This window comes from Chelonoidis abingdonii, chromosome 2, assembly GCF_003597395.2.
Source record: "Chelonoidis abingdonii isolate Lonesome George chromosome 2, CheloAbing_2.0, whole genome shotgun sequence".
Classification (NCBI taxonomy): domain Eukaryota; kingdom Metazoa; phylum Chordata; order Testudines; family Testudinidae; genus Chelonoidis; species Chelonoidis abingdonii.
This window is the reverse complement of record NC_133770.1, coordinates 215,481,057-215,503,818: the sequence shown is the minus strand read 5'-3', so window position 1 is coordinate 215,503,818 and position 22,762 is coordinate 215,481,057. Positions and strand designations below refer to the sequence as shown.

The following is a 22,762-nucleotide window of genomic DNA, read 5'->3' as shown; positions in this document are numbered from 1 at the left end:
CAGCTCCCTATTCTGAATTTGCTATCTATCAATTCATCTCCAAAAAAAGAGTAAGAAAAGCACATACTGAACCACTTTTAATACCAACCAACAGTAATTGAAATATATGAAGCCAATTATTTATTATAAGCATTTTTGTAAGCAGGGCTGGCTCTAACTTTTTTGCTGCGCTAAGCAAAAAAAACAAAAACGCCGCCCTGCCGTAACACCCTCCCCGCAAGCGCCGCCCAAGTCCCCGCCCCCCCGTGAGCGCTGTGCTGCTGAAGCCCCCTCCCCCCCGAGCGCCGCCGGCTGAAACAAAACCAGCCAAACCAAAAAAAACCCTCCAGCACTGCCAGGCCGAACCAAAACAAAAAAATACAAACCAACCTGAGCACTGCTCCGCCCCAAGGTGCCGCCCCAAGCACGTGCATGGTCAGCTGGTGCTTGGAGCTGGCCCTGTTTGTAAGAAAGCATGATGTGCAATGAGTGCAACAAGCAGAGCTTCCAAGTGTAAGCAGAGTCAGGATGAGCTGTATCCTGACATCTGGTGGTGAATTGTAGGGAGTGTGGAAAGAATGTCAAGAATCTTAAAAGGTGTGGACAGATTTGCATTGGCATCCACCCTCAACTTAGCATAAGCCCACAGCAGCTTGGGATGGTGATTTTAACAGCTCTGGGATCGCAATTCTCTTTTTATTGGGTGCAGGAGGAAAAAAAAGTTTGTCACCATGATTGTGTGAATGGGAGTTGTGGGAGCTGTGCTGAGGAAATATCTCAACCTTAGTTTGGGTGGCACATGCTAGACAAGGGACATGGTTCCAAAACCCATGAATTGAGAGAGGGGGGACAGGTTTTTGTGCCTGGAGAGTGCGTTGTCCTTGTGGAGCCAGATGCACCAGTTCTACCTCTCCATCTGTGGAATGTCAGAGTTGACTTTTATTCCTTAAGAATCTAGAGTACAGGTTACTGAGCTGAACTCACTTTGGCAAATGGTGCACTAGCACTGGGGCTCCCCTACTTGTGCTGAGCATACTGAGTTGCAATCACAAAAGCTGAAATTACCGACGGGAGCACTGAGTACTGTGCTAACTAGTTGGGGGAGCTGCAAGAGGCAGTGGGCGGTGGAGCTGTTGTGGAGATGGCTGAAGCGGACTACGGACACACTGTGGAGCGGAGCAGCTGGCAGAGTGGAGTAGCTGTGGAAGGTGGAGTGGCCATAGCTGAGCAGAGCTGAGGCAGTTTGCAGGGACCAACTGAGAGCAGCTCACGGGCAGCTGGTGGAGCGGAGCAGTTTGTGTTAGAGATGGCTGGAATAGCAGAGTGGAGCGGCTGGTAAGGCGAGCAGTTCGGGAGAAGGCGGAAGCCAGAACCCACAGAGATGCAGGGCAGTTGCCTTGGACCACGTAAGGCCGCCTTTCACCCAGGCTGGGGGGAGGACTCTACAGATAGACTCTTGAATCTTGGGGCATTGAGCAGAGACTTTGGTTGTGGACTTTGGAGGATTGACTGTAAGACCTAAGGGGAAAGGACATTGCCAAATGTACTTGGGGTGGGGATTTGTGTTTGGTTTGGATTAAACTCTGTTTGTGGTTTCAAGGATGCCGATTGATTCTTCTTTATTAAAAAGCTTTTGCTACACTCAGACTCCGTGTTTGCAGAGGGAAGTACTTGCCCTAGAGGCGCCCAGGAGGGTGTGTAGTAGTGTCAGGCCTGGCTGGGGCTTGAGCCGGTATGCACTTGTGTTTACTGAAACGGAACCTGGATACTGAGCTGGCCCTTGTTGCGCCAATCAGAGGGGCAGAAGGGTTACACAAGAAAGGGAAGAATAGAGGAACAGCATTGATTTTGGATTAGAGATATTCTCACAGAGATTTGTTTAATGTAATAAACAAAAGAACAGAAGAATGGCCATATTGGGTTAGACCAAGATCACATCTAGCCCAGTCTTCCAACAGTGCCCGGTGCCAGATGTTTTCAGAGGGAATGAACACAACAGGGCAATTTATTCGATCATCCTCTGTTGTCCAATTCAGTTTCTGGCAGTTGGAGGATTGGGACACCTAAAGCATGGGAACTGAGTTATACTTTTGTCTCTCACAAACATCTCTGGCAATAAGTTCCACAGGCTGACTATCCATTGTATGAAGAAGTACGTCCTAGGTTTGTTTTAAATGTGATGTCTATTAATTTCATTGGGTGACTCCTGGTTCTTGTGTTATGTGAGGGGGTAAATAACACTTCTTTAGTCATTTTCTCCACATCATTCATGATTTTACAGACATCTATCATACTCCCCCTTAGCTGTCTTTTTTCTAAGATGGCCCAGTCTTTTTAATCTCTCATTATAGGAAAGGTGGTCTATACCCAATCATTTTTATTGCCCTTCTCTGTACTTTTCACAATTCTAATATATATTTTTTGACATGAGGTGATCAAAACTCACACAGCATTCAAGGTGTAAGTGTACCATGCATTTACATAGTCGCATTATATTTGCTGTTTTATTATCTATCCCTTTTCTAATGGCTCCTAAGTTCCTGCTAGTTTCTTTAACTGCTGCTGGATATTGAGCAGATGTTTTCAGAGAACTATCCACAATGACTCCAAGAGCTTTTTCATGGGAGACACATAATGGAAGCAAGAGAAGGCTATACCTTCCCAAACCTCTGCTAATGCTCTCTGCCACAGCACTCGGGCAGGACTAGAGTGGGGCTTAGAGCAACTCCAGGTGACCAGGGCTTGGGGCAACTTGGGTAGGTGGGCCAGAAACAGCTCTGGTGGGCAGACTGGTGCGCAGGGCAGCCCGGGCCAGCCAGCTGGGGCTCCTCTAACAATGGTGGGGGGCTTAGGGCAGATAGCTCAGTGGTTTGAGCATTAGCCTGCTAAACTCAAGGTTATGAGCTCAAGCCTTGAGGGGGCCATTTAGGGCTCTGCAGCAAAAATCTGACTGGGGATCCATTCAAGCAGTGGGTTGGACTAAATGTCTTCCAATCCTGACACTCTGGGGACAGGGCCTCCAATGGAAGGGGCAAGGCAGGAGACTAGCTTCCCAGAACAGAGGGTTCACACACCACCCATGATCTCTTACTTATACCCCATTATTTTGTATGCATAGTTGGGATTATGCTTTCCAACATGCATTACTTTGTAATACAGAGGGAAGCATCTATTTTCCTCTTTTCTTCATCTGTCTTCAATGCCCTTGTAAGTTTCCAAACTATCTCCTTACCTGGCTGTCTTGTGTGGTAACATTGTCTTCCTGTGAGTTTTAGCAGAAGGGAACCTTATGACCCTTCTCTGTACTTATTTCTAGGCTTGACAGCAATTCTCCCTTTCCATGTCTCTAGATCAGGAGTCCCCAACACAGTGCCTGAGGGCACCATGGCACCCACAGAGGCATCTAAATGCACCCACATCCTGGACAGCAGTCAAGCATCCACTGAAATGCCACCGAATTTCAGCAACATTTCAGTGGCAACACCTCTCAAAGACACCACTTGCCACTGACAAGCAGCATCATCGAGAGGTGTCACCACCAAAATGCCACCAAAATTCAGCAGCATTTCAGCAGATGCTCCACCACCACCACAGTCCTTCATCTGGCACCAGCCAGACAAAAAGATTGGGGACCACTGCTCTAGATGAACCAAGTCTACTGATTACTGTACTGTACATGAGAAAGTGTCAGGTGTTACCTACAGAAAGGGGACTTCAAATGCATGTGTAAGCAGAGTCAGGATGAGCTGTACCCTGACATCTGGTGGTGAAGTATGGGAAGTGTGGAAAGAATGTCTGGAATGCGAAATCTCAAATATTTGACCCTGACATCTGGTGGTGAAGTATGGGAAGTGTGGAAAGAATGTCTGGAATGCGAATCTCAAATATTTGCATAGGCACGCCCACCCCATCCCAGACTGCCAAGCTGTGGGACTGCTTTGTGACAGAAATGACTCAACCTCAGTTGGGTGGTACTTGCTAGACAAGGGACATGGGTTCCAAAACCCAGTGAATTGAGAGAGGCTGGGGAAGGTATTTGTGCTGGTGGTGTATCTCCTTGTGGAGCCAGAAACATCAGTTTCACCCCTCCTCTCTCTACTGTGGAATGTCAGAATTGATTTTTTCCCCTTAAGAATCTGTGTACAGGTTACTGAGCTGAACTCACTTTAGGCTAATGGTGCACCAGCAGGGGACTCCCTACTAAGAGCTGAAATCACTGAAAGAGCTGAAATTACTGAGCTGAGAGCACTGAGTACTGTGCTAACTAGTGGGGAGCTGAAGCTATACTGTGGAACAGAGCACTGGCGGAGTGGACGGCTGGAGCGGATCACGGGACAGCTGGTGGATGGAATGGCTGGCAGAGCAGAGTAGCGTGGCAGGTGAAGCAGCCCACAGAGCAAGCAGAGCCGAGCAGTTTGCAGGGAACAACTGGAGCAGCTCACAGGACAGCTGGTGGAGCAGAGCAGCTGGTGGAGCGGAGCAGTTTGTGAGGACGGCTGGGGAGCAGAGTGGAGTGGCTGGTAAAGCCAAGCAGTTCGTGGAGAAGGCGGAAGCGAACCACGGAGAGGCAGGGCAGTTGGCCCCAGACCGTAAGGTGCCCTTTCTACCCAGGCTGGGGGGAGGGACTCTGCGGTAGACTCTTGAACTTTGGGGCTGCACTGACCCAGGACAGAGACTTTTGGATTGTGGGACTTTTGGACTGTGGTGATTCGGTGGGGGGGGGGGGGGGCTCTGGACTCAAGAGCCCAGGGGAAAAGCACGCTCAATTTCCTGGGTGGGTCTTTGCACGCGATTTGGTCTAGGAACTCTAGTTAAGGTGTTTTTCCCAATTTAGTGCTTGTTGTTTATCTCATGTAATTAAACTTTTTTGCTACACCGAGACTCTGTGCTTGCGAGAGGGGAACATTGCCTCTTTGAGGCACCAGGGGTGTGTGTAAGATTTTCCCAGGTCACTGGGTGGGGCTTGAGCTGGTTTGGCATTGTGTTTATGAAACAGAACCCTGGATACTGAACCGGCCTTGTTGCTGCCAAATTCAGAGGGGCAGAAGGGTTACACATGCAGGGCGGCTCTAGCCATTTCACTGCCACAGCATGCAGCACGCCACCGGGAGGCGCTCTGCGCTCCGCAGCTCTGGTGATCTTCTGCAGATGTGGCTGAGAAGGTCGCTGTCCCAGCGGCTCTGGTGACTTCCCGCAGGCGTGCCTGTGGCTGCTCCACCAGAGCCGCAGGACCAGTGGACCCTCTGCAGGCACGCCTACAGGAGGTCCACTGGAGCCACCTGCTGCCCTCTGCAACCAGCAGATTGCCCCCTGTGGCATGCCGCCCCAAGCACACGCTTGGCGCACTGGGGCCTGGAGCCAGCCCTGAATGCATGGCAAGGTTGAAATTTCCAGAGAGATCTGAAAACATTCTTGTAACAAAAGGTATGTTTGTATGGAAACAACAATGTAAAACAATTGCCTCTCTAACCAAGGAGAATGTAGTTGTCCTAAACACTTTAAAAACTCTCACAAAGTGGATCAGGCAGGCACTTATGGCAGGCACTTCCTAACCAGCAGAGAGGAACCACCACTATGAAAATGTTTTATGCTGAGGATTTTAGCAAAAGTGGTAAAAACATAAATCTAATAATTTCATTGGAATAAATAATGGCCACAGGCTACTATAGATATACCTGGCTGAGCATCAATTTGAGTTAATAGAAAATCCCAGGGGAATAATCAGCACCATCAGACTACATAGACCTTTATCAACTCCAGCTCTAGAGGAAGAATTTAATCTAAATAGGCTTCTTTTTGTTTCACAAAGTAGTTACGCAAGAAAGGACACCCCCCCTAGGGTCCAAGAAGAAATCCACTCCGGGAGCCCCCCCTTTTCCTGGGCTGTTTGGATGCCCTGCGCCAGGTACAATCACAGATTTTAAAGTGGGGAAGGCCCATGATGATGATCTGCTCTGATCACCCCCCCCGCAGAGACTTCCCCGGCCCGCTGGCAGGGAGCAGGGCCCCGCGAGAGACAAGCGGCGGGTGCAGCCCTGGGGTCTGGGCGGGCCGGGTCCCTGGGTACCGGGCTATTCAGCTCGCTGCCCCGCCTCAAGGCCCGCGCTGCGGCCAGGCAGGCGCCCCCCCTTCCTCGCGGCCATTGCGAAGGAAAGGGGCCGTCCCAGCCCTGCCCCCACTGGGACGCGACGAGAGCGCCCGGCGTCTCCTCAGCGGGGCGGGCGGGGAGCGGAGGGGAAAAAAGAGGGTGTGCGATAGGGCACGACACAGGGCCGAGGCGGGCCCCCAAGGCTCCTTCCGCGCGCGCCGGGTCTACGATTGGCGGGCGCCTGGCGGGCCGGGGCTGGCGCCAATTCGAAGAGCGGGAGCGCAGCGGCAGCTAGTCCCGTCCCGCCATGCCCGCCGCGCCCGAGCAGCAGAGCCCGGCGCCCCTGCCGCAAGGGGAGCTGCAGTACCTGGGGCAGGTCGAGCACATCCTGCAGCGCGGCCACCGGAAGGAGGATCGGACCGGGACCGGCACCATCTCCGTGTTCGGGCTGCAGGCGCGGTACAGCTTGAGAGGTGACTGCGCCAGCCGGGCTTAGAGCCACTCTCATGGCCCTCGCCTTTGGGCCCCCTCCACAGACCCCTCCCCGCACCCCGTTCTGCCCCTCCCCAGATCTCCACCCCATGTGCCCCTCCAGTCCCTCACCACATCCCACCAGGTGCCCCCCCCCCGGCCTGGTGACTGGCAGACCTGCCAAGCGCTGCACATCCCCCCTGAGCTGGCTGCGAACACCCATCTCCTCTTGCCCCCAGACTCCCCCCCATTGCTGTTTGCCCCACTCTTGCAGAACCCCCCCAACTTGTCATGGGCATCTGAGGGAGTGCTGCTGAAACCTCCTCCTGTTGTCTTGTGGGCGCAGATGGGTTTAGGGACCTTATGTGTAAGGAAGTAGGGCAACTGGAGGCTCTACCCTGTAGGTGGGGGTTACACCTGCCCAAATCTGGATTACTCCCACCCAATCCCTGCCTATAAAGATGGGGTCCAAACTAGAGCAAAGTTCAGCAGAGGCAGCAGAGCAAAGGGCCAGGCCCGTAGATAGCACTGCCCTCTAGGACCCCATCTTTATAGGCAGGGATTGGGTGGGAGTAATCCAGATTTGGGCAGGTGTAACCCCCACCTACAGGGTAAAGCCTCCAGTTGCCCTACTTCCTTACACATAAGGTCCCTAAACCCATCTGCGCCCCCCTATTTTTTTATTGCCCTAGGTGGGGGGTAGTTGAGTCCCCTTGCATCTGTCCCCCATAGTTGTTTTATGGATTAAAAACCAGAGAAGAGGATAGGCCTGATCCAGGCTAACCTCCTGAGACAATTTTACCACTACCCTGTCTATCAAGTATCCTAGGTCTGATTCACCTCCATGTTAGTGAAGTAGGCTTGACCAGAACTTTATTTTGAGCCTCTGAATTCAACTGCATGTATGCATATTTTACCTTGCCATAGGCTCTTAATTGCACCCCATGGTTGAGTTTTATGAATGATCCATTTCTAATTAATCTCTGCCTTTATCTGGCAATGTACTTGGCCCCAAAGACCATTTTTTAGGAATAACATTGGGTGCCTGTGTTCCTTGCTCTAGCAAAGCTGTAGTAGAATTTACACTCATCACTGCATGCTTTGCTGACTATTACAGTGCTGTACTGAGGGGTGAAAACATTATCTAAGTTCTAAACAAGTGCTCCAATAAACTAGGCTCTTATTGTGATAGCACATAATGCACAACAGGTCAATATCTAAGCTTTAACACTTTTGGTATTTATAAGTGAAAAGCAATCCGTGGTATTTGATGAGTGAGAATTGATTTTGCTGCTTTGACACTTTAAAACTGTTTTTCAGATCAGTTTCCTTTGCTGACGACAAAACAAGTGTTCTGGAAGGGAGTGCTGGAAGAGCTGCTATGGTTTATCAAGGTATGATGCATGGTTGTTTAAATTTAGTTATGTGCATTGATAGTGCTGTCTATAGAATATATCATACTATGGACTGGTGTATTTGAAACACTTACAGATGTTTCCATTCATACAGGGAACAAACACGTTATGAGATTCTAGTATTTTTCCAACTTATAAATATGTCCATTGTCTTCAAAACATTTTGTTAATTTTGCTAAGGTGCTAGTATAATCTGGTGGGAATGTTGGTTAAATCTTACCTTGCTTCTTTTTAGTGAAATATTGTGACGTGATGAAGGACTTATGTACACTAGAAAGTTTTGCTCCTTAAACTATACTGCTGTAGTTAAAACAGGAAAACCCTGTGTGAATGCTTTTATACTAGTATAGCTTATTCCTGTTGTGTAACCAAAATTAGATACTCCAGTATAAGGCACTCTTATACTGGTATAATTACATCTATCCTAGGCTTTTTACCAATACAACTGTTGGTCAAAAAAACCCAAAACAAAACTAAAATAAAAACCCCAGCCCACACTTCTAATAGACCATCACAACTCTAACTACCATAGTTTATACTGGTAAAACTTGCGTAGACAAATGCTAAGATGGTGTGTTGCCCTATAGATGTTCCCTGATGTGGTTATGAGTAGCATTTGATTAAATGCATTGGGACTTGAAAAATCAACTTATCCAGATATCAGGTTTTTTTTGAAGAACACTTTTTAAAAAAAGAAAATGAAGGCTTATCTTTTCAACTGTAAGGGCTAGAACCTTTCAGATGTCAACCAGCACAGTGCTGTACTGAGACTGTCGACTTGTTTTGGTAGCAGAGAATATAAGTCTCTATTCACTTTCAGTGCTATTTTAAACTCAGGGATTTGTTTTCTTACTCTCATCTCTAGGTTTTATACAAAGTGGCAGAGTAGAGTATGGGAGCCTACCATCTGCTCAGTGACTAAACAGAACTTCAGGCTATTTCTAATTGGCATCTCTCAGGAGCATGTAATTTAAGCTTCAAGAAGAGAGAAGGGACTGAATAACCTTTTTCTCCCAAAATAACTTGTAAGCTAGTTCACAAAGGCTGACAGCAGGTGTATCAGGAGTAGTAGAATTGTTACATTGTTCTTGTTACATCAATCAAAAAGTAAAACCTTGTTTGCTGAAGGGCCTGTGCACAAGCAACTGTAGGCGATCATGTTTAGCCTTGAACCTCCATTGGCCTACGGTATACAAGGCTAGAGATGAATTCATTAGATGACTAGAGCAGTATAATTCAATTCTCAGTAATATATTGTTTATAACATAGTTTTATTGTGTGTGCACATACAGGAGCCAGATCCTGAGGCTTAATCCCAAGACTTCTTATTCTCTCCATAGTAACTAAAGAAATACCATATAATAGTATAATTTAGGACCACTATTTAAAGTCTAGCTCTTTATCCTGGCAAGTAGAATTGCTTTTGTATTTCTTTCACCATATAGGGTTCAACAAATGCTAGAGAGCTCTCTGCAAAAGGAGTGAAGATTTGGGATGCCAATGGATCACGTGAATTCCTGGATAAACAAGGTTTCACTGACAGAACAGAAGGGGATTTGGGACCAGTGTATGGTTTCCAGTGGAGACACTTTGGAGCTGAATACAAAGATATGAATACAGGTGAGGAAAGTAGATTAAAATCTCTAATTTTCCCCTTTTGAAGTTATCTTCAGAGCTTGATAAGACTGACAGGATTACTGTGGTACCTCACTTCCAGGAGGTTATGAAGGCATGGAAAGATTGTAATGAGGACATTTATAATGGAAACTGAGAGCCAGAATAAGTAGATCTTTTGGGGAGGTTATACTGAGCTTTTTGGAAAGCTTACCATTATGAAATATGCAGTATTGCAGGCAGTAGCCTATTTGTAGAACGGTTGAATTATAGGCAGTACACTGTTCTGCTAATGTGCTGGTATGATCACCTGCAGGTGGGAGGATATTTTGGTTTCCATGCCCATTTAGTTCTTTGCTTTTCTGCTTAGGCTGCCAGCAAAGGAGCCAATTGTAACAAGACACTTTTTTTTTTTTTAACTACTCTAAAATCACTCATTTCAGAGAGCTGCTGCTATTAATTTGTATAATTTAGCACATTAATTTGTACTGTTTACAGAAAGTATCAATCGTGACTCTTCCATGCTTAGCTTTCATAATGATGTTGGAGGTGGTGAACTAATGTTTTATTCAACCATCAAAAAGTATTTTCTCCATTTAAAAAGGCAAGTAAAAATGTAAAGAACTACTGCAGCACTTCACACTATCAACCTGGGCATAATTTCTTTTTTAAAGAGAGAGCGCTGTTATACCAGAACAATCTCCACATATTCATATATTGGTATAGGACAGTCTATTGGATAGGGTGATAAAAATAGCATGTTAGTTTCACTCTGTTTAAACTCTGTAGACTTTAAGACCCACTGTCAGATATGCAGACAGACCTCTCAATTGTTCTCCAAGGTCTCAGCTTTCATTTAAAGTTTTAGCTGTTGTTCTTGAGAAGAAAATGTTCAAACATGGGCTGTATCTACACTTTGGACACTATAGCACCATAGCAACAGTGCTGTAGCTATGCCACTGTAGCCGCAAAGTGTGGCTGCAGACTACAGCGATGGAACAAGGTTTTCCATTGCTGTAGGAACTCCATCTCCCCAAGCGATGATAGCTAGGTCAACAGATGCATTCTTTCATCGATCTAACTGTGTCTGCTCTGGGGGTTAGGTTTGCATAGTTACAGCACTCAGAGGTGTGGATTTTTCACACCTATGAGTGCCGTAACTATGTTCAAGTGCGTTTTAAATGTAGACCTGGCCTTGGGGTGTAAGGATGCAGGCACTTCTGTGAGTTTGCAAAGAGAGTGAAAGAATAGCTCTGAGGTATGTATGACACCATTTCAGCGGGTACTAACCCTGATGCCAGTGATGATGCTTTAAGTGTCAACAATAACTATTTCACTTCTCAAAGCATGCAAGAAAAGGAGGGACGGTGACACCATCTTTTCCCAAAGCTTGGAGCACTCATCTGGAGCCCCCAAAGGACTACCCAGAAGAGAGAGGGGGAAGGCTCAGAAAATGTATTAAGGTGTAAGCCTTTAACAACCCAAGGTGGGATCAGAAGAGGGCACAATTAGTGTAATTTTCCTGAAGGGTGTGGGCTTGGCTTTCAAAAGTATTTTTTGGGGAAGCTCTAAGCTATTGTCAAAACAACCTTAGGCTGTCTGACTTAGCCCTGGTCTACACTACGAAGTTAGGTTGAATTTAACCACGTTAGGTCGATTTTTATAAGCAATGCGTCTACACAACCAACCCTGTTCTGTCGACCTAAAGGGCTCTTAAAATCAACTGCTATACTCTTCCCCGGTGAGGGGAGTAGCACTAAAATTGACCTTGCTGGGTCAATTTGGGATAGTGCGGGTACAATATGTTACTGGCTTCTGGGAGCTATCTCAGAGTGCTCCAGTGTGATGGCTGTGGACATCACTTTCAACTCTGATTCACTAGCCAGGTACACAGGAAAAGCCCTGGGAAATTTTGAATTTCATTTCCTGTTTGGTCAGCGTAGTAAGCTCAGCAGCACAGGTGACCACACAGTCCCCCCAGAATCGCAAACGTGCTCCAGCATGGAGCAAACGGGAGACACTGGATCTGATTGCTGTATGGGTAGAAGAATCTGTGCAGGCAGAACTCTGATCAAAAAGAAGAAATGCTAATAAATATGCCAAAATTGCACAGGGCATGAGGGACAGAGGCTACAACAGGGACACACAGCAGTGCCGCGTGAAAGTTAAGCAGCTCAGGCAAACTTTCCAAAAAACAAAAGAGGCAAATGGTCGCTCCGGGTCAGAGCCCCATATATGCTGCTTCTATGATCAGCTGCATGGCATTCTATGGGAGGACCCTACCACTACCCCACTACTGTCCATGGACACCTGTGAGGGGGGGGGGGGGGATTTTGTGGATGAGGAAGAGGGGGGGGAGAATGCACGGCAGACAAGCAGAGAGTCCGTTCTCCCTGGCACCCAGGACCTTTTCATCACCCTGGAGCCAATGACCTCCCAAGGCGGGTTCCCGGACCCTGAAGCTGGAGAAGGCACCTCTGGTGAGTGCACATTTGTAACTACGTTACAGGGTTTAAAAGCAATTGTGTTTAATGTTTGGATTTGCCCTGAAGACTTGGGATGCATTCACGGCCAGTACAGCTACTGGAAAAGTCTGTTAATGTTTTTGGGGATGGAGTGGGAATCGTCCAGGGACATCTCCATGAAGCTCTCCTGGAGGTACTCTGAAAGCCTTTGCAGAAGGTTTATAGGGAGGGCTGCCTTATTTCGTCCTCCACAGTAAGACACTTTACCATGTCAAGCCAGTAGCAAGTAGTCTGAAATCACTGCAACAGAAAGCATGGCAGCGAATGGTCCTGGGTTTTGGTCGCATTCAAGCAACATTGGTCTATATCTTTCTGTGTTAGCTTCAGGAGAGTGATATCAGTCATGGTCACCTCGTTGAAATAGGGGAATTTTTGTAAGGGAACAGTAAAAGGACCCCATTCATGCTGGGCTGTTTGCGCTTGGCTAAAAGGGATTGTACTTGAGAATAGCCATGCAGTGCGGGGAGGGGTGAAGAGATCATCCCAGAGATCACGTGGTGGGGAGGGATGTGCTGCACGTCCACTCGAAAACCGCAGCCCTCCTTTTAAATGGCAAACCCAACCGTCATTGCTTGCTATGGGAAAGGAGGGCACTGCAGTTTGAAACCATCCCCACATATTATGAAGGCGGGAGAGACCAACCCCGTGTACCCTTTGGCTTACTGTGGCTGCTTGGAAATTGAATTCTGTTGCCCAGCCGAGTGTGACATGTCACCATACCAGCAGGCGCTCAATATATAAGGCAAAATGCAACCTTGTACCTAAAGCATATGTGCTGTCTGCTGTGAATTGCTTGACTCACTGTGAAAGTCTCCCTTTTGTTCTCAGAAATGTATCTTCTTAAATTCTACTCTCCCTTTTTATCTCCCCACAGGTGCAAATGTTTCTGTGCTCCGCCTATCATCTCTGTCCTGGAGGTTATTGCAGATTAGAAGGCAAAAAAAAAAAATGCACTCATGATATGTTTTCCAAGCTCAAGCAGTCCTTCCGCACTGACAGGGCACAGCTGAATGCATGGAGACATACAGTGACAGAGGCCAGGCAAGCATAGAGTGAGCACGATAAGAAGAGGCAGGAGGTGATGCTGAGGCTAATGGGAGAGCAAATGGACATGCTCAGGCATCTGGTGGAGCTGCAGGGACGGCAACAAGACCATAGATGGCCGCTGCAGCCCCTGTATAACCACCTGCCTTCCTCCTCAAGTTCCATATCCTTCTCACCCAGATGCCTAAGAATGCGTGCCGGGGGAGGCTCCGGGCACACAGCCACTCCGCTCCAGAGGATAGCCCAAGCAACAGAAGGCTGTCATTCAAACAGTTTTGATTTGTAGTGTGACTACAATAAGCAATGTGGCCTTGTCCTTCCCTCCTCCCCCCACCCCACCCAGGCTACCTTGTCAGTTCTTAGAGTTTTTTTTAAATTAATAAAGAAAGAGTGCATGGTTTCAAAACAATAGTGATTTTATTTCCTTTGCTAGCTGTGATCGAAGGCGGGGAGGGTGGTTGGCTTACAGAGAATTAAAATCAACGAAGGGGGCAGGTTTGCATCAAGGAGAAACACACACAACTGTCGCACCGTAAACTGGCCTGTCATGAAACTGGTTTTCAAAGCCCCACTGATGTGCAGCACGCCTGGCTGTGCTCTTCTAATCGCCTTTGTGTCTGGCTGCTCAAGAGGGGGGGACCAGCGATTTTTGCCTCAACCTCCGACCCCGCCATAATTGTCTACCCCTTACTCTCACAGATATTATGGAGCACACAACAAGCAGCAATAACAGTGGGAATATTAGTTGCGCTGAGGTCTTACCTAGTCAGCAAACAGGGCCAGTGAGCTTTTAAACATCCAAAGGCATGTTCTACCATCATTCTGCACTTGCGCAGCCTACAGTTGAACTGCTCCTTACTACTGTCCTGGCTGCCTGTGTATGGCTTCATGAGCCATGGGAGTAAGGGGTAGGCTGGGTCTCCAAGGATAACTATTGGCATTTCAACATCCCCAACAGGAATTTTCTGGTCTTGGATCGCAGCAGCCCACATAGTAGGTTTGCCCTCTCCAAATTGATTCCTGACTGACCGGTAGCAGTCAGGCGTTGCAAGCTGCCACAGGGCTATTGCCACTTCCTTCTCAGCTGTCAGGGCAGCTCTCATCTTGGTATTCCTGCGCTTCAGGGTAGGGGAAAGCAACTCACAAAGTTCCAGGAAAGTGGCCTTATACATGCGAAAGTTTCGCAGCCACTGAGAATCATCCCATACTCGCAACACTATGTGGTCCCACCAGTCTGTGCTTGTTAGCCGGGCCCCAAATCGTCATTCCGCTGTATCAGCCTGCCATCTGTGTCCATGTCCTCCTCACAACTGTCCTTGTGCTGCTGGCTCCCAGCCAGGTTCTGCACATACTGCAGGATAATGCGTGAGGTGTTTACTATGCTAATAGCAGCAGTGCACTGAGTGGGCTCCATGTTTGCCATGCTATGGCGTCTGCACGGGTAACCCAGGACAAAAGGTGCAAAATAATTGTCTGCTGCTGCTTTCACGGAGGGAGGGAAGGAGGGACGGGAGACTGACAACATGTACCCAGAACCACCTGCGACAATGTTTTTGCCCCATCAGGCATTGGGAGCTTACCCCAGAATTCCAATGAGCAGCGGAGACTGCGGGTACTGTGGGATAGCGTCCCACAGTGCACCGCTCTATGAGTCAATGCTAGCCATGGTATTAAGGACACACTTCACCGACTTACTGCGCTTAGTGGGGACATACACAATCGACTGTGTAAAATCAACTTAATTTTGTAGTGTAGACATACCTTTATTTAAATCTTGTTTGGTAACTTTCTTCAGATTATTCAGGCCAAGGAGTGGACCAGCTGCAGAATGTAATCGACACAATCAAAAACAATCCAGATGACAGAAGAATCATCATGTGTGCTTGGAATCCCAAAGGTACAGGAGTGTGTGTGTGACGTGAATGTAGTTGCACCTTACCAAGTTGCTTGCTAAGCTATTTCATTGGTGCTCATTTAGTCCTGAAAGCTTGCATAATTACCAGATCCTGTGTCTACAGCCATCTCTGTTGGTGGTTACATTTTTGCTGCAAGAAAAGGCAAGCTTACATAACTGATATGTGATTTCATGTTCTATAAATTGGGGAATTATAACCTGGATTCTCCTGTTTCTCATGATTCTCACTGATGTGAGAGGATATTCAAACCCCAAAACATCCTGATTTCAAACCTTTTTTTGTCTTAGCACAAATGAAAGTACATGATTATCACTGCCCTCTATATACAGTCACTATTCAAAGACACTTTGCAGATAATAAAAAAACATTTAACTTGTTTTTTAAGGAAGCTCAGAATTGAAAAAATAATCAAGCAGCTATTTTTTTACTTTGTATTAAATTATAGGATTGTGCTAAAACTTGGGAAGGGAGGGAAGAAGAGAACAAAACTTAAAAAATTACAGTGCTCTTTTTCGTTGTTGTTAGAATCTTTTCTGAAGATAGGAGCCTGTTTAAGAACTTTAGGAATTAAAGGTACTCGCCAGCTAGAAGAGCGGGAGATGCCAACAAGCAGCAGCCAGTTACAAAATGATCATTTTAACTGTTTTCCCTGCTATAGTTAAAGAGCCAGTTTCCAAAAAGGCATGCTGGGGAAAGGTTCCCATTAAAGGGCAGCTGTATGGTAGGTGGAAGGTTAATAGGGATCAGGCAGGTCAAAGGAGTGTGACACCTTGTGGATGTCCAGATGTCAGTTTAAGATCAACAAAGCCGAAACAGGGTTCTTATTCTTCCCCCTGCAATTCTTCCCTTTTTTCTCAGTCAGTGGACACCATTATCTTCTCTGTCACTTGGCATCTGTAACTTGACCATTTCTCTAGATTCTAACATTCAGACTGTGTCTAAATCATGGTTTCCCTGTGGTGCGTCATATATTCCATCAGTTCACTTCACAGCCTTTTTTAAAGATGGTACATGAACCAGTAAGTTTGGGCCCTCTTGATCTAAATCTTGTTGATCCTTCTGCTTAACATCTCTGAACATCTTCCTTCTCTATCGACGCAGTTCACTCATCTAGTCTCTCATGATTTTGACTCCTGCAACATTCTCTTCTCTGATCTTGACAAATACAGTCTAACTCGCTTATAGCCATTCAGAATACTTCTGCAAAGATCATTGTCCTAGTTTTTTTGACCATATCATCCTCTTTTGCATCCCTTTCTCCATCACCTCAAACATAATCTACTTGCCTTTACCGTCAGGGCCCTTCACAGCCTGTCCTCACGCTACCTATCATCTCTCATACTCTGCCAAGATGTTGAATCCCACCTCCAGGCTTGCCAATGACATCAGCTTTTATCACCCACTTGTTCAGTTTTCTAAAAAGTACCGTCATGCTTTCTTCCATTCTGCCTCTCATGCATAGGAAGAGCTGCACATAAACATCCACAAAACCACTTCATTGTCCTCCTTTAAATTCCTCCTTACAACTCTCCTTTGCTGTGATGCCTACACAAATGTGAGAAGAAGTAGGTGTATTGTATTAAATTAGATGGAATAAATGGGCCCAAAGAGCTAGTGGTGTTAACATGACCCTGAAACTGTTCAACTGTAAACAGTTTTAAAGAGGTTTGGTATACAGAGATTGCAGCTTGTTTGTATCAAGGCAAACGCACCATTAAAAATCTTTTAAACTTTTTATTAAAGATACAGAAGAGAAGGAAAAATAGTTAAAGCATTTGAAATGTAAAGTAGTAAATAAGACTTCCATTTTAACAACATCCCTTGTTCCCTGTCCCTTTAGCTGGAGAGAGCTGTTAAACACGATGGTTTTCCTTCTAACAGCCTCTTGGGTGGTGATAGCCAACCTTTTTTTGGGAAAAGAGAAGAAGTTAGTTGAGATGCGCTGGAGCTGTTGTTATCACTGTTGTTGGTAAAGTCCAATCCTGTTTCCTAGAAAACAAAACAAGACAAACTCTCGAGGGGAGAGAAAAGAACAACAAGGATAGAAAATGGAGGTCTGTCTCTGGTGTTGACTTTACTTGCAAGCTCCCTGCTGGAGAAAAGCATAGCACATGGTCTTATCTACCATTCCAAGACCTGACAAATTTATTCCAGCATCAAGCTGTTTAGGTGATGGCTTTTAGCTGCCTCTCTGGTCACAGGCTTACAGCAGTGTTGCAGAATATGCAGTTTTGGCTAGTGAAACCAGACTCTTATTAGACAGAAGAAAAAATGAAAGGGATAAGAAAAGAAAAGAGATACATTGGAGAAGGAAAATGTGTGTGTTTTTCTCTCTCTCTCTCTCTCTCTCTCCGTCATGCGTACATACGCATGTCCAAGTCCGTGGAGGTGGCGATGTCATCTGGCTCCCACTCTCTTGTGTGGTCTGGTCAGGACACTCTTGAGGATCAGAATAATGAAGGCCCAATGGTGTTACAGTAAATACTGGGGTCTGAAAGCGACAACGGGGGTGAGGGTGGACATGATCATAAAGCTGGCTCCTTTCTTCTCCTGTCTTTCAGTCAGCCATCGTTTTGGATTTTTCCTAAGTCATAGTCATCCCCTTGTTTATTATTATTATCATTGTCATCATTTTATTTTATTATTTTTCTAAGGACCCCAAAAGGGGAGTGATGGGTGGAATAGCCCAGCCCCTCATCATTTTGTCCACCAGTTGGGACTGATTTCCAACACGAAAACTTTGACCCACTGATTTCCGGTCCCACACTTCTTGTTTACCGGGCATGATGTTAACACAGTCCTTGAGTTATATTAGTAGGCCTTGGTGTTTGGACTAATTGTCTTTCTGTCTTCCTTTTGCATCTTTTCTTATCAACATTTGTTGTAATAGGTTATTATAACATTTTTATGAACTTTCACTTTTCACATGCAAGCTCACAATTAGGGTAATAATTGGGCCAATAAATTTACAGCAGGTGGCAGGACTGCTCTGACTGCTGTTTATCATGCTGATCAGTATTGTCTCATTCCCTGTACTCCCTCATTTGTCTCTGTCCACCTGTTACTTTTTGTCTTACACTTTCTGAGGCAGTAGGTGTCTCTCTCTCCTCCCCCCTCCCTTGTCTGTGTAGTGGTGGTTCATGATGGATTCTGAGGTGCTATTGCAATACAAAGAATAAAAATTAGAGGCAGGTACTTGTTTAAAAAGTAAAACATAAGCTGAATGACTAAAGCCCTGAATGCTGCAAACACTTGACATCAATAGGACTAATTATGTGAGTAAAATTAAGCATGTGCATAAGTCTTTGCAGTGTGAGGGCCTAAAACCATTTTTCCAGTGGAATTTCTAGATGTGATTTTTTCCTCTGCCCACCAACCACTTACTGTTAACAATAGCAGTTACATAATCAAGCAGTTAATATCTGGTAGTGGTAATAGCCGGATTTAAAAAGTCTTAAAGAGTAAAAACAATAGAACTACAATATGTGGTTCAATATTGCTATTTGATGTATTTATGCATATTTATTTCTATATACATATGTGTATTTTTTCTGCTCTTGCATGGTGTCTTAATACTGTTCTCCCCCCACCCCCCTTACTGTTTTGCATCTCCTTAGATATTTCACTAATGGCTTTGCCTCCATGCCACGCTCTGTGCCAGTTTTATGTTCTAAATGGTGAATTGTCTTGCCAGTTGTATCAAAGATCTGGAGACATGGGACTGGGGGTGCCTTTCAATATTGCCAGTTATTCACTGCTCACATATATGATTGCCCATGTCACAGGCCTGAAGGTATAGTATCCTTTGCTTAGATATTTATAGTTTGAACAGAGAACTGAAACATTAAATAGACTAACATTTATGTAGGAAGAATTGGAATAAACACAACGTTCAAAAGTTTAGATATGTACAGGAATGGGCTCTGTAGATGAATTGTATTTAATGTATGTGTTACTGGGGTGGCCTGCAGTATAAGAACTCTATAAATCTCATAGTGGTCACTTATATCAAAGAATCTCCAAATCTTGTAGAAAAAACTTGTCAAAATTAAGATGTGTCATGGCTTATTCCACCAGTTTATCTACCAAAAATCTGAGTTGAGCACATTTCCTTCTGATGACAATGAAAAATGCCATGGGGTGTCTTTTTGTGCAACTGAAACAGCTGTCTTCAAAGTACTACCAACTTCCAGCCATTAGAAATGCCATAGCTGCTTCTTTTTTTTTTTTTTTAATTGGACTAGACAGAGCATTAAATCTGTGGTTGCTCTCAGATTCCAATTTGCATATTGTGATTTGCCTACCTAAATTCCTGCTATGGTTTCAATTGGATATTTTTCACTACTGACTGTAAATGGTTGTGTAGTCCTGCTCTTTTCTGTTAGCCACCTGTTGTCTTTCACCAAAGATTGCTCTATCAAGTCACAAGAATGCAGCTGAGATTTATTAAATTTAAATACATTAGTCTTTCTATCTTCCAAAAGCTGACTTCCTCACTTCTTAAAGATTTAATAGTGATAGGGTGAGATTTTGACCCTCCCCTCCTGGTGCGCTCATCAGGAGTTGCTGCTTCCATTTTTAGCAGTGAGGAGATAAAATGGGTGAGTGGAGAAAATCATACTTTATAATAGGTAAGGACTTAGTGTAAGTTTTTTATATCAAAGGCAATTAAAGTAAATGAAGTTTGATGTCTCCTCCACAACTTCATTTTACTATTGCATCTCCTCTCAAAGCAAAACACTTATTGTGGGAGAGACCTGCAGTAAAGAACATAAACTCATATAAGACTTGTGAATTTCTGCATAACATTAAATACTGCAATAACACTGCAGACAAATTTAAGTAAATAGCTCTGCTTTTACGATTCAGTATTTCATCACATGCTGTGGCTAAGACTACTGCAGCAAAGTAGTGCAGATACTTTCAGGAGCAGTAAACTCTAAGCATTAGACCTAAATCAATGATGATGGTAAATTGTCAGACAATGTTTAAGACGAGTCACAAAAAGGCTTATCCAGGATGCTAGATGCCTTTGCCATAAATGAAAGAAATGTTAATGCAGACAAACCAAGCTGTCAGCTTTCCCAGTTAGAAAAAATACCAGCCCTTTCCAAATGTGAGGATAGCTGCAATTTGTAGAATGCCATGAAGGCCAACAGATGTGGACTATTTCAGAGCAAGAGGCTGAGAAGAGAATTCCAAAATTCAGGGCCCGTTACGGAAAGCATCCTGCTAGCAGCTCCGTTTTAAACCAAGAAGACTGGCTTTCAAGTGCTTCTGCATACCATAACTGTGGCAACAGTGAGGCATGTTTCTCAGCTAGGCAGGTTCAAAGCCATTTTGGATATGTCTACATTGCTGCTGGGACCATGCCTTCCAGAGTGGTTGGACAGACTTGTGCTATCTCTGCTCAAGCTAGTGCACTAAAAATAACATGGTAGCATGGGTGGTGGCTCCATCCAGCTGCCAGAGTCCAAGCCCATCTGAGCTCGGGTGGCTAGCCAGAGCCACTGCCTTTTCCACAATAATCATTCTGCTAGTTTTAGCATGCTAGTGAGAGTCTGTCTACCTGGGCTGAGAGGCAGAATCCCAGATTTAGTGTAGACATTTGTCAAGATAGATCATGGTGCACTAGTTTCATGCAATCCTGCAAGGAACTCCTTTTAATGAGTTGCTTCAGTTTCTTCATAGAATTAAGTGCCACAGTATACGTTACAGTAGTCTAATCTTGAGCTAGAAGCATGGATCATTGTAGCACTGTTAGTATCTAAGAAATACTTGCAACCTGTCAGTTCAAGGTAGATGGAGACAGCTGTATTTTTCACTACCCCCATCTCCTTCCATGTGTGTTAACAGATAAATATGAGTGCTCAGTTGCTATATCTGTTGCAAAATCTTTGCTGTAGAACTTCATATTCTGCTTAGAGTAGCTTAACATAATGATCAGTTTCTTTAGGGAAAGACAATATTTGAACTTGTAAGGAGAACAGCTTATCGGGACAATCTGTTGCAGGACCTACGCTTCAGCAACAGAGGTGCTGGGAACCTCTGGCACAAGCATTGCAGTGTCATACAGTTCTGAAATGTGCTACCCTGTTTGCGTGAAGACTTTTTTTTTTTTTTCTCTTTCTTCAGCCTGGTGAATTCATACACACACTAGGAGATGCTCATATATATCTGAACCATGTTGAACCTTTGAAAATTCAAGTAAGTATCCAAGGTGACTGGAGCCTGGCTATCTTTTTGATATATCTCTACCACAGCTGGTTGAACAACTGATGGTAATCCTGGGTTTTTAGATCTGGCACTTTCATTGTAAATACTATCTTAATTTGCATTGCTGATCCTCTGATTTCTTCTCCAATACTACCCTTTACCTATGTTCAACTCAGGTTACAAGTGAAAACACTGTAGAATTTTGATCGAACCATACACTAACTTGGACTAAAAGAGTGTGTCTCTCTCTCTGCAAGTCAAAGATGCAAGAATTTGTACTCTAATCTCTATCATTATTGTTACAAAATATTAGTGTCCTTATACTTGTCTTATCAAAACAAAACTATAACTGACTAAATGAATAAAATGCACTTTGATGCATTATCCTTAATTATGCATATATAGTCAGTTTGCAAATCAGTAATTCTTAGTGGATATTCTTCTGAATGATAAGGCTCTACTATACTTTTTTGGTCTCTGACAGAGACTTGTTCACTTCTTATCAATCTTTACACCGTCTTCACACAAATATCTACATGCTATGACAGGATGGAGAATGTTATGGCAGGTGAGGTCTACCTAACCCAAAGAGCTGTCTAAATAGTTGATTTTCACTGTGTGCTGTTTTTTACTTTTGAGCGCTAATCTTGTACAAATTTAAGTCAAACTCTCTTTAATTTCAGCTTCAGAGGGAACCACGTCCTTTCCCAAAACTCAAAATTCTTCGTAAAATTGAAAACATCAGTGACTTCAAAGCAGATGACTTTCAGATTGAAGACTATAACCCCCATCCAGCTATTAAAATGGAGATGGCTGTTTAATGCACTTAACTTTTTAAACATGATAGGAGTCTGTTTCATAAGTATGTTACCTTCTCTGTACTTAAAGCTCAATCTGGTGCTTTTAAATGTTGCTAAAACAGTTAAATAACTGCTTCTGAACAGTCTGTGGTCTAGAGCAGGACCTCTTTCAAAGTTAACAGTTGTGAAGTATCTTTAATGGGAAATGGGTTGCCTTCCTGCAGGTGTCATTGAACCAAATCTTGCTGTAAAAAAAACAACAAAACTCGGGGTTGTATATTTTTACTGTCTATAAATCATTGAGGGATTGGCTGGAGCCCCCCTAAGTTGTTACTGGGTTTAAGTTAATATTTCAAGCTTTTCCGTGCTCTGCACTGTAGCCTGAGCAGTGATAAGTGTTTAGTTTCATTCTGTATTAGTTACTTACCCTTATGTATTAGTAGTAAGTATTTAAACAAAACACTTGTTACAGCAGGATTTTTTTAAGCTTGGAAAGTGGTAGTAAGAATGTTTAATAAACTTGTATAAATATTTTTAATAGTGTTTGGGAAGTGTGTTGTATCTTTAAGGTCTAGTACTGAATTTGTGCTTGTAACACTAATACAAGTAGAGCAAGATAACTTTCAGAGGATTTTGAGATTTCAAAGGTTTGGCATTGTTCAATTTCAGACCAAAAATCAAAGCATTAACTCTC

General features: G+C 44.6%; 1 protein-coding gene across 1 annotated transcript; it reads left to right on the top strand.

Moving 5' to 3' along the window:
- Nucleotides 1-6,312: 6,312 nt before the first annotated feature.
- TYMS (thymidylate synthetase) lies at nt 6,313-22,606 on the top strand. The gene is made up of 7 exons (XM_032792369.2): nt 6,313-6,540; nt 7,859-7,932; nt 9,399-9,573; nt 14,932-15,033; nt 18,670-18,845; nt 21,188-21,259; nt 21,952-22,606. Exons 1-7 carry the CDS (start codon nt 6,375-6,377, stop codon nt 22,087-22,089), a joined length of 903 nt encoding a protein of 300 aa, XP_032648260.1. The 5' UTR covers nt 6,313-6,374; the 3' UTR covers nt 22,090-22,606.
- Nucleotides 22,607-22,762: the final 156 nt, after the last annotated feature.

Coding starts and splice junctions, on each gene's coding strand:
- TYMS (XM_032792369.2), top strand. CDS start 6,375: ATGCCCGCCGCGCCCGAGCAGCAGAGCCCGGCGCCCCTGCCGCAAGGG. Junction 15,034..18,669: donor GTGTGCTTGGAATCCCAAAG/GTACAGGAGTGT, acceptor GCATCTCCTTAG/ATATTTCACTAATGGCTTTG. Junction 18,846..21,187: donor CCCATGTCACAGGCCTGAAG/GTATAGTATCCT, acceptor CTCTTTCTTCAG/CCTGGTGAATTCATACACAC.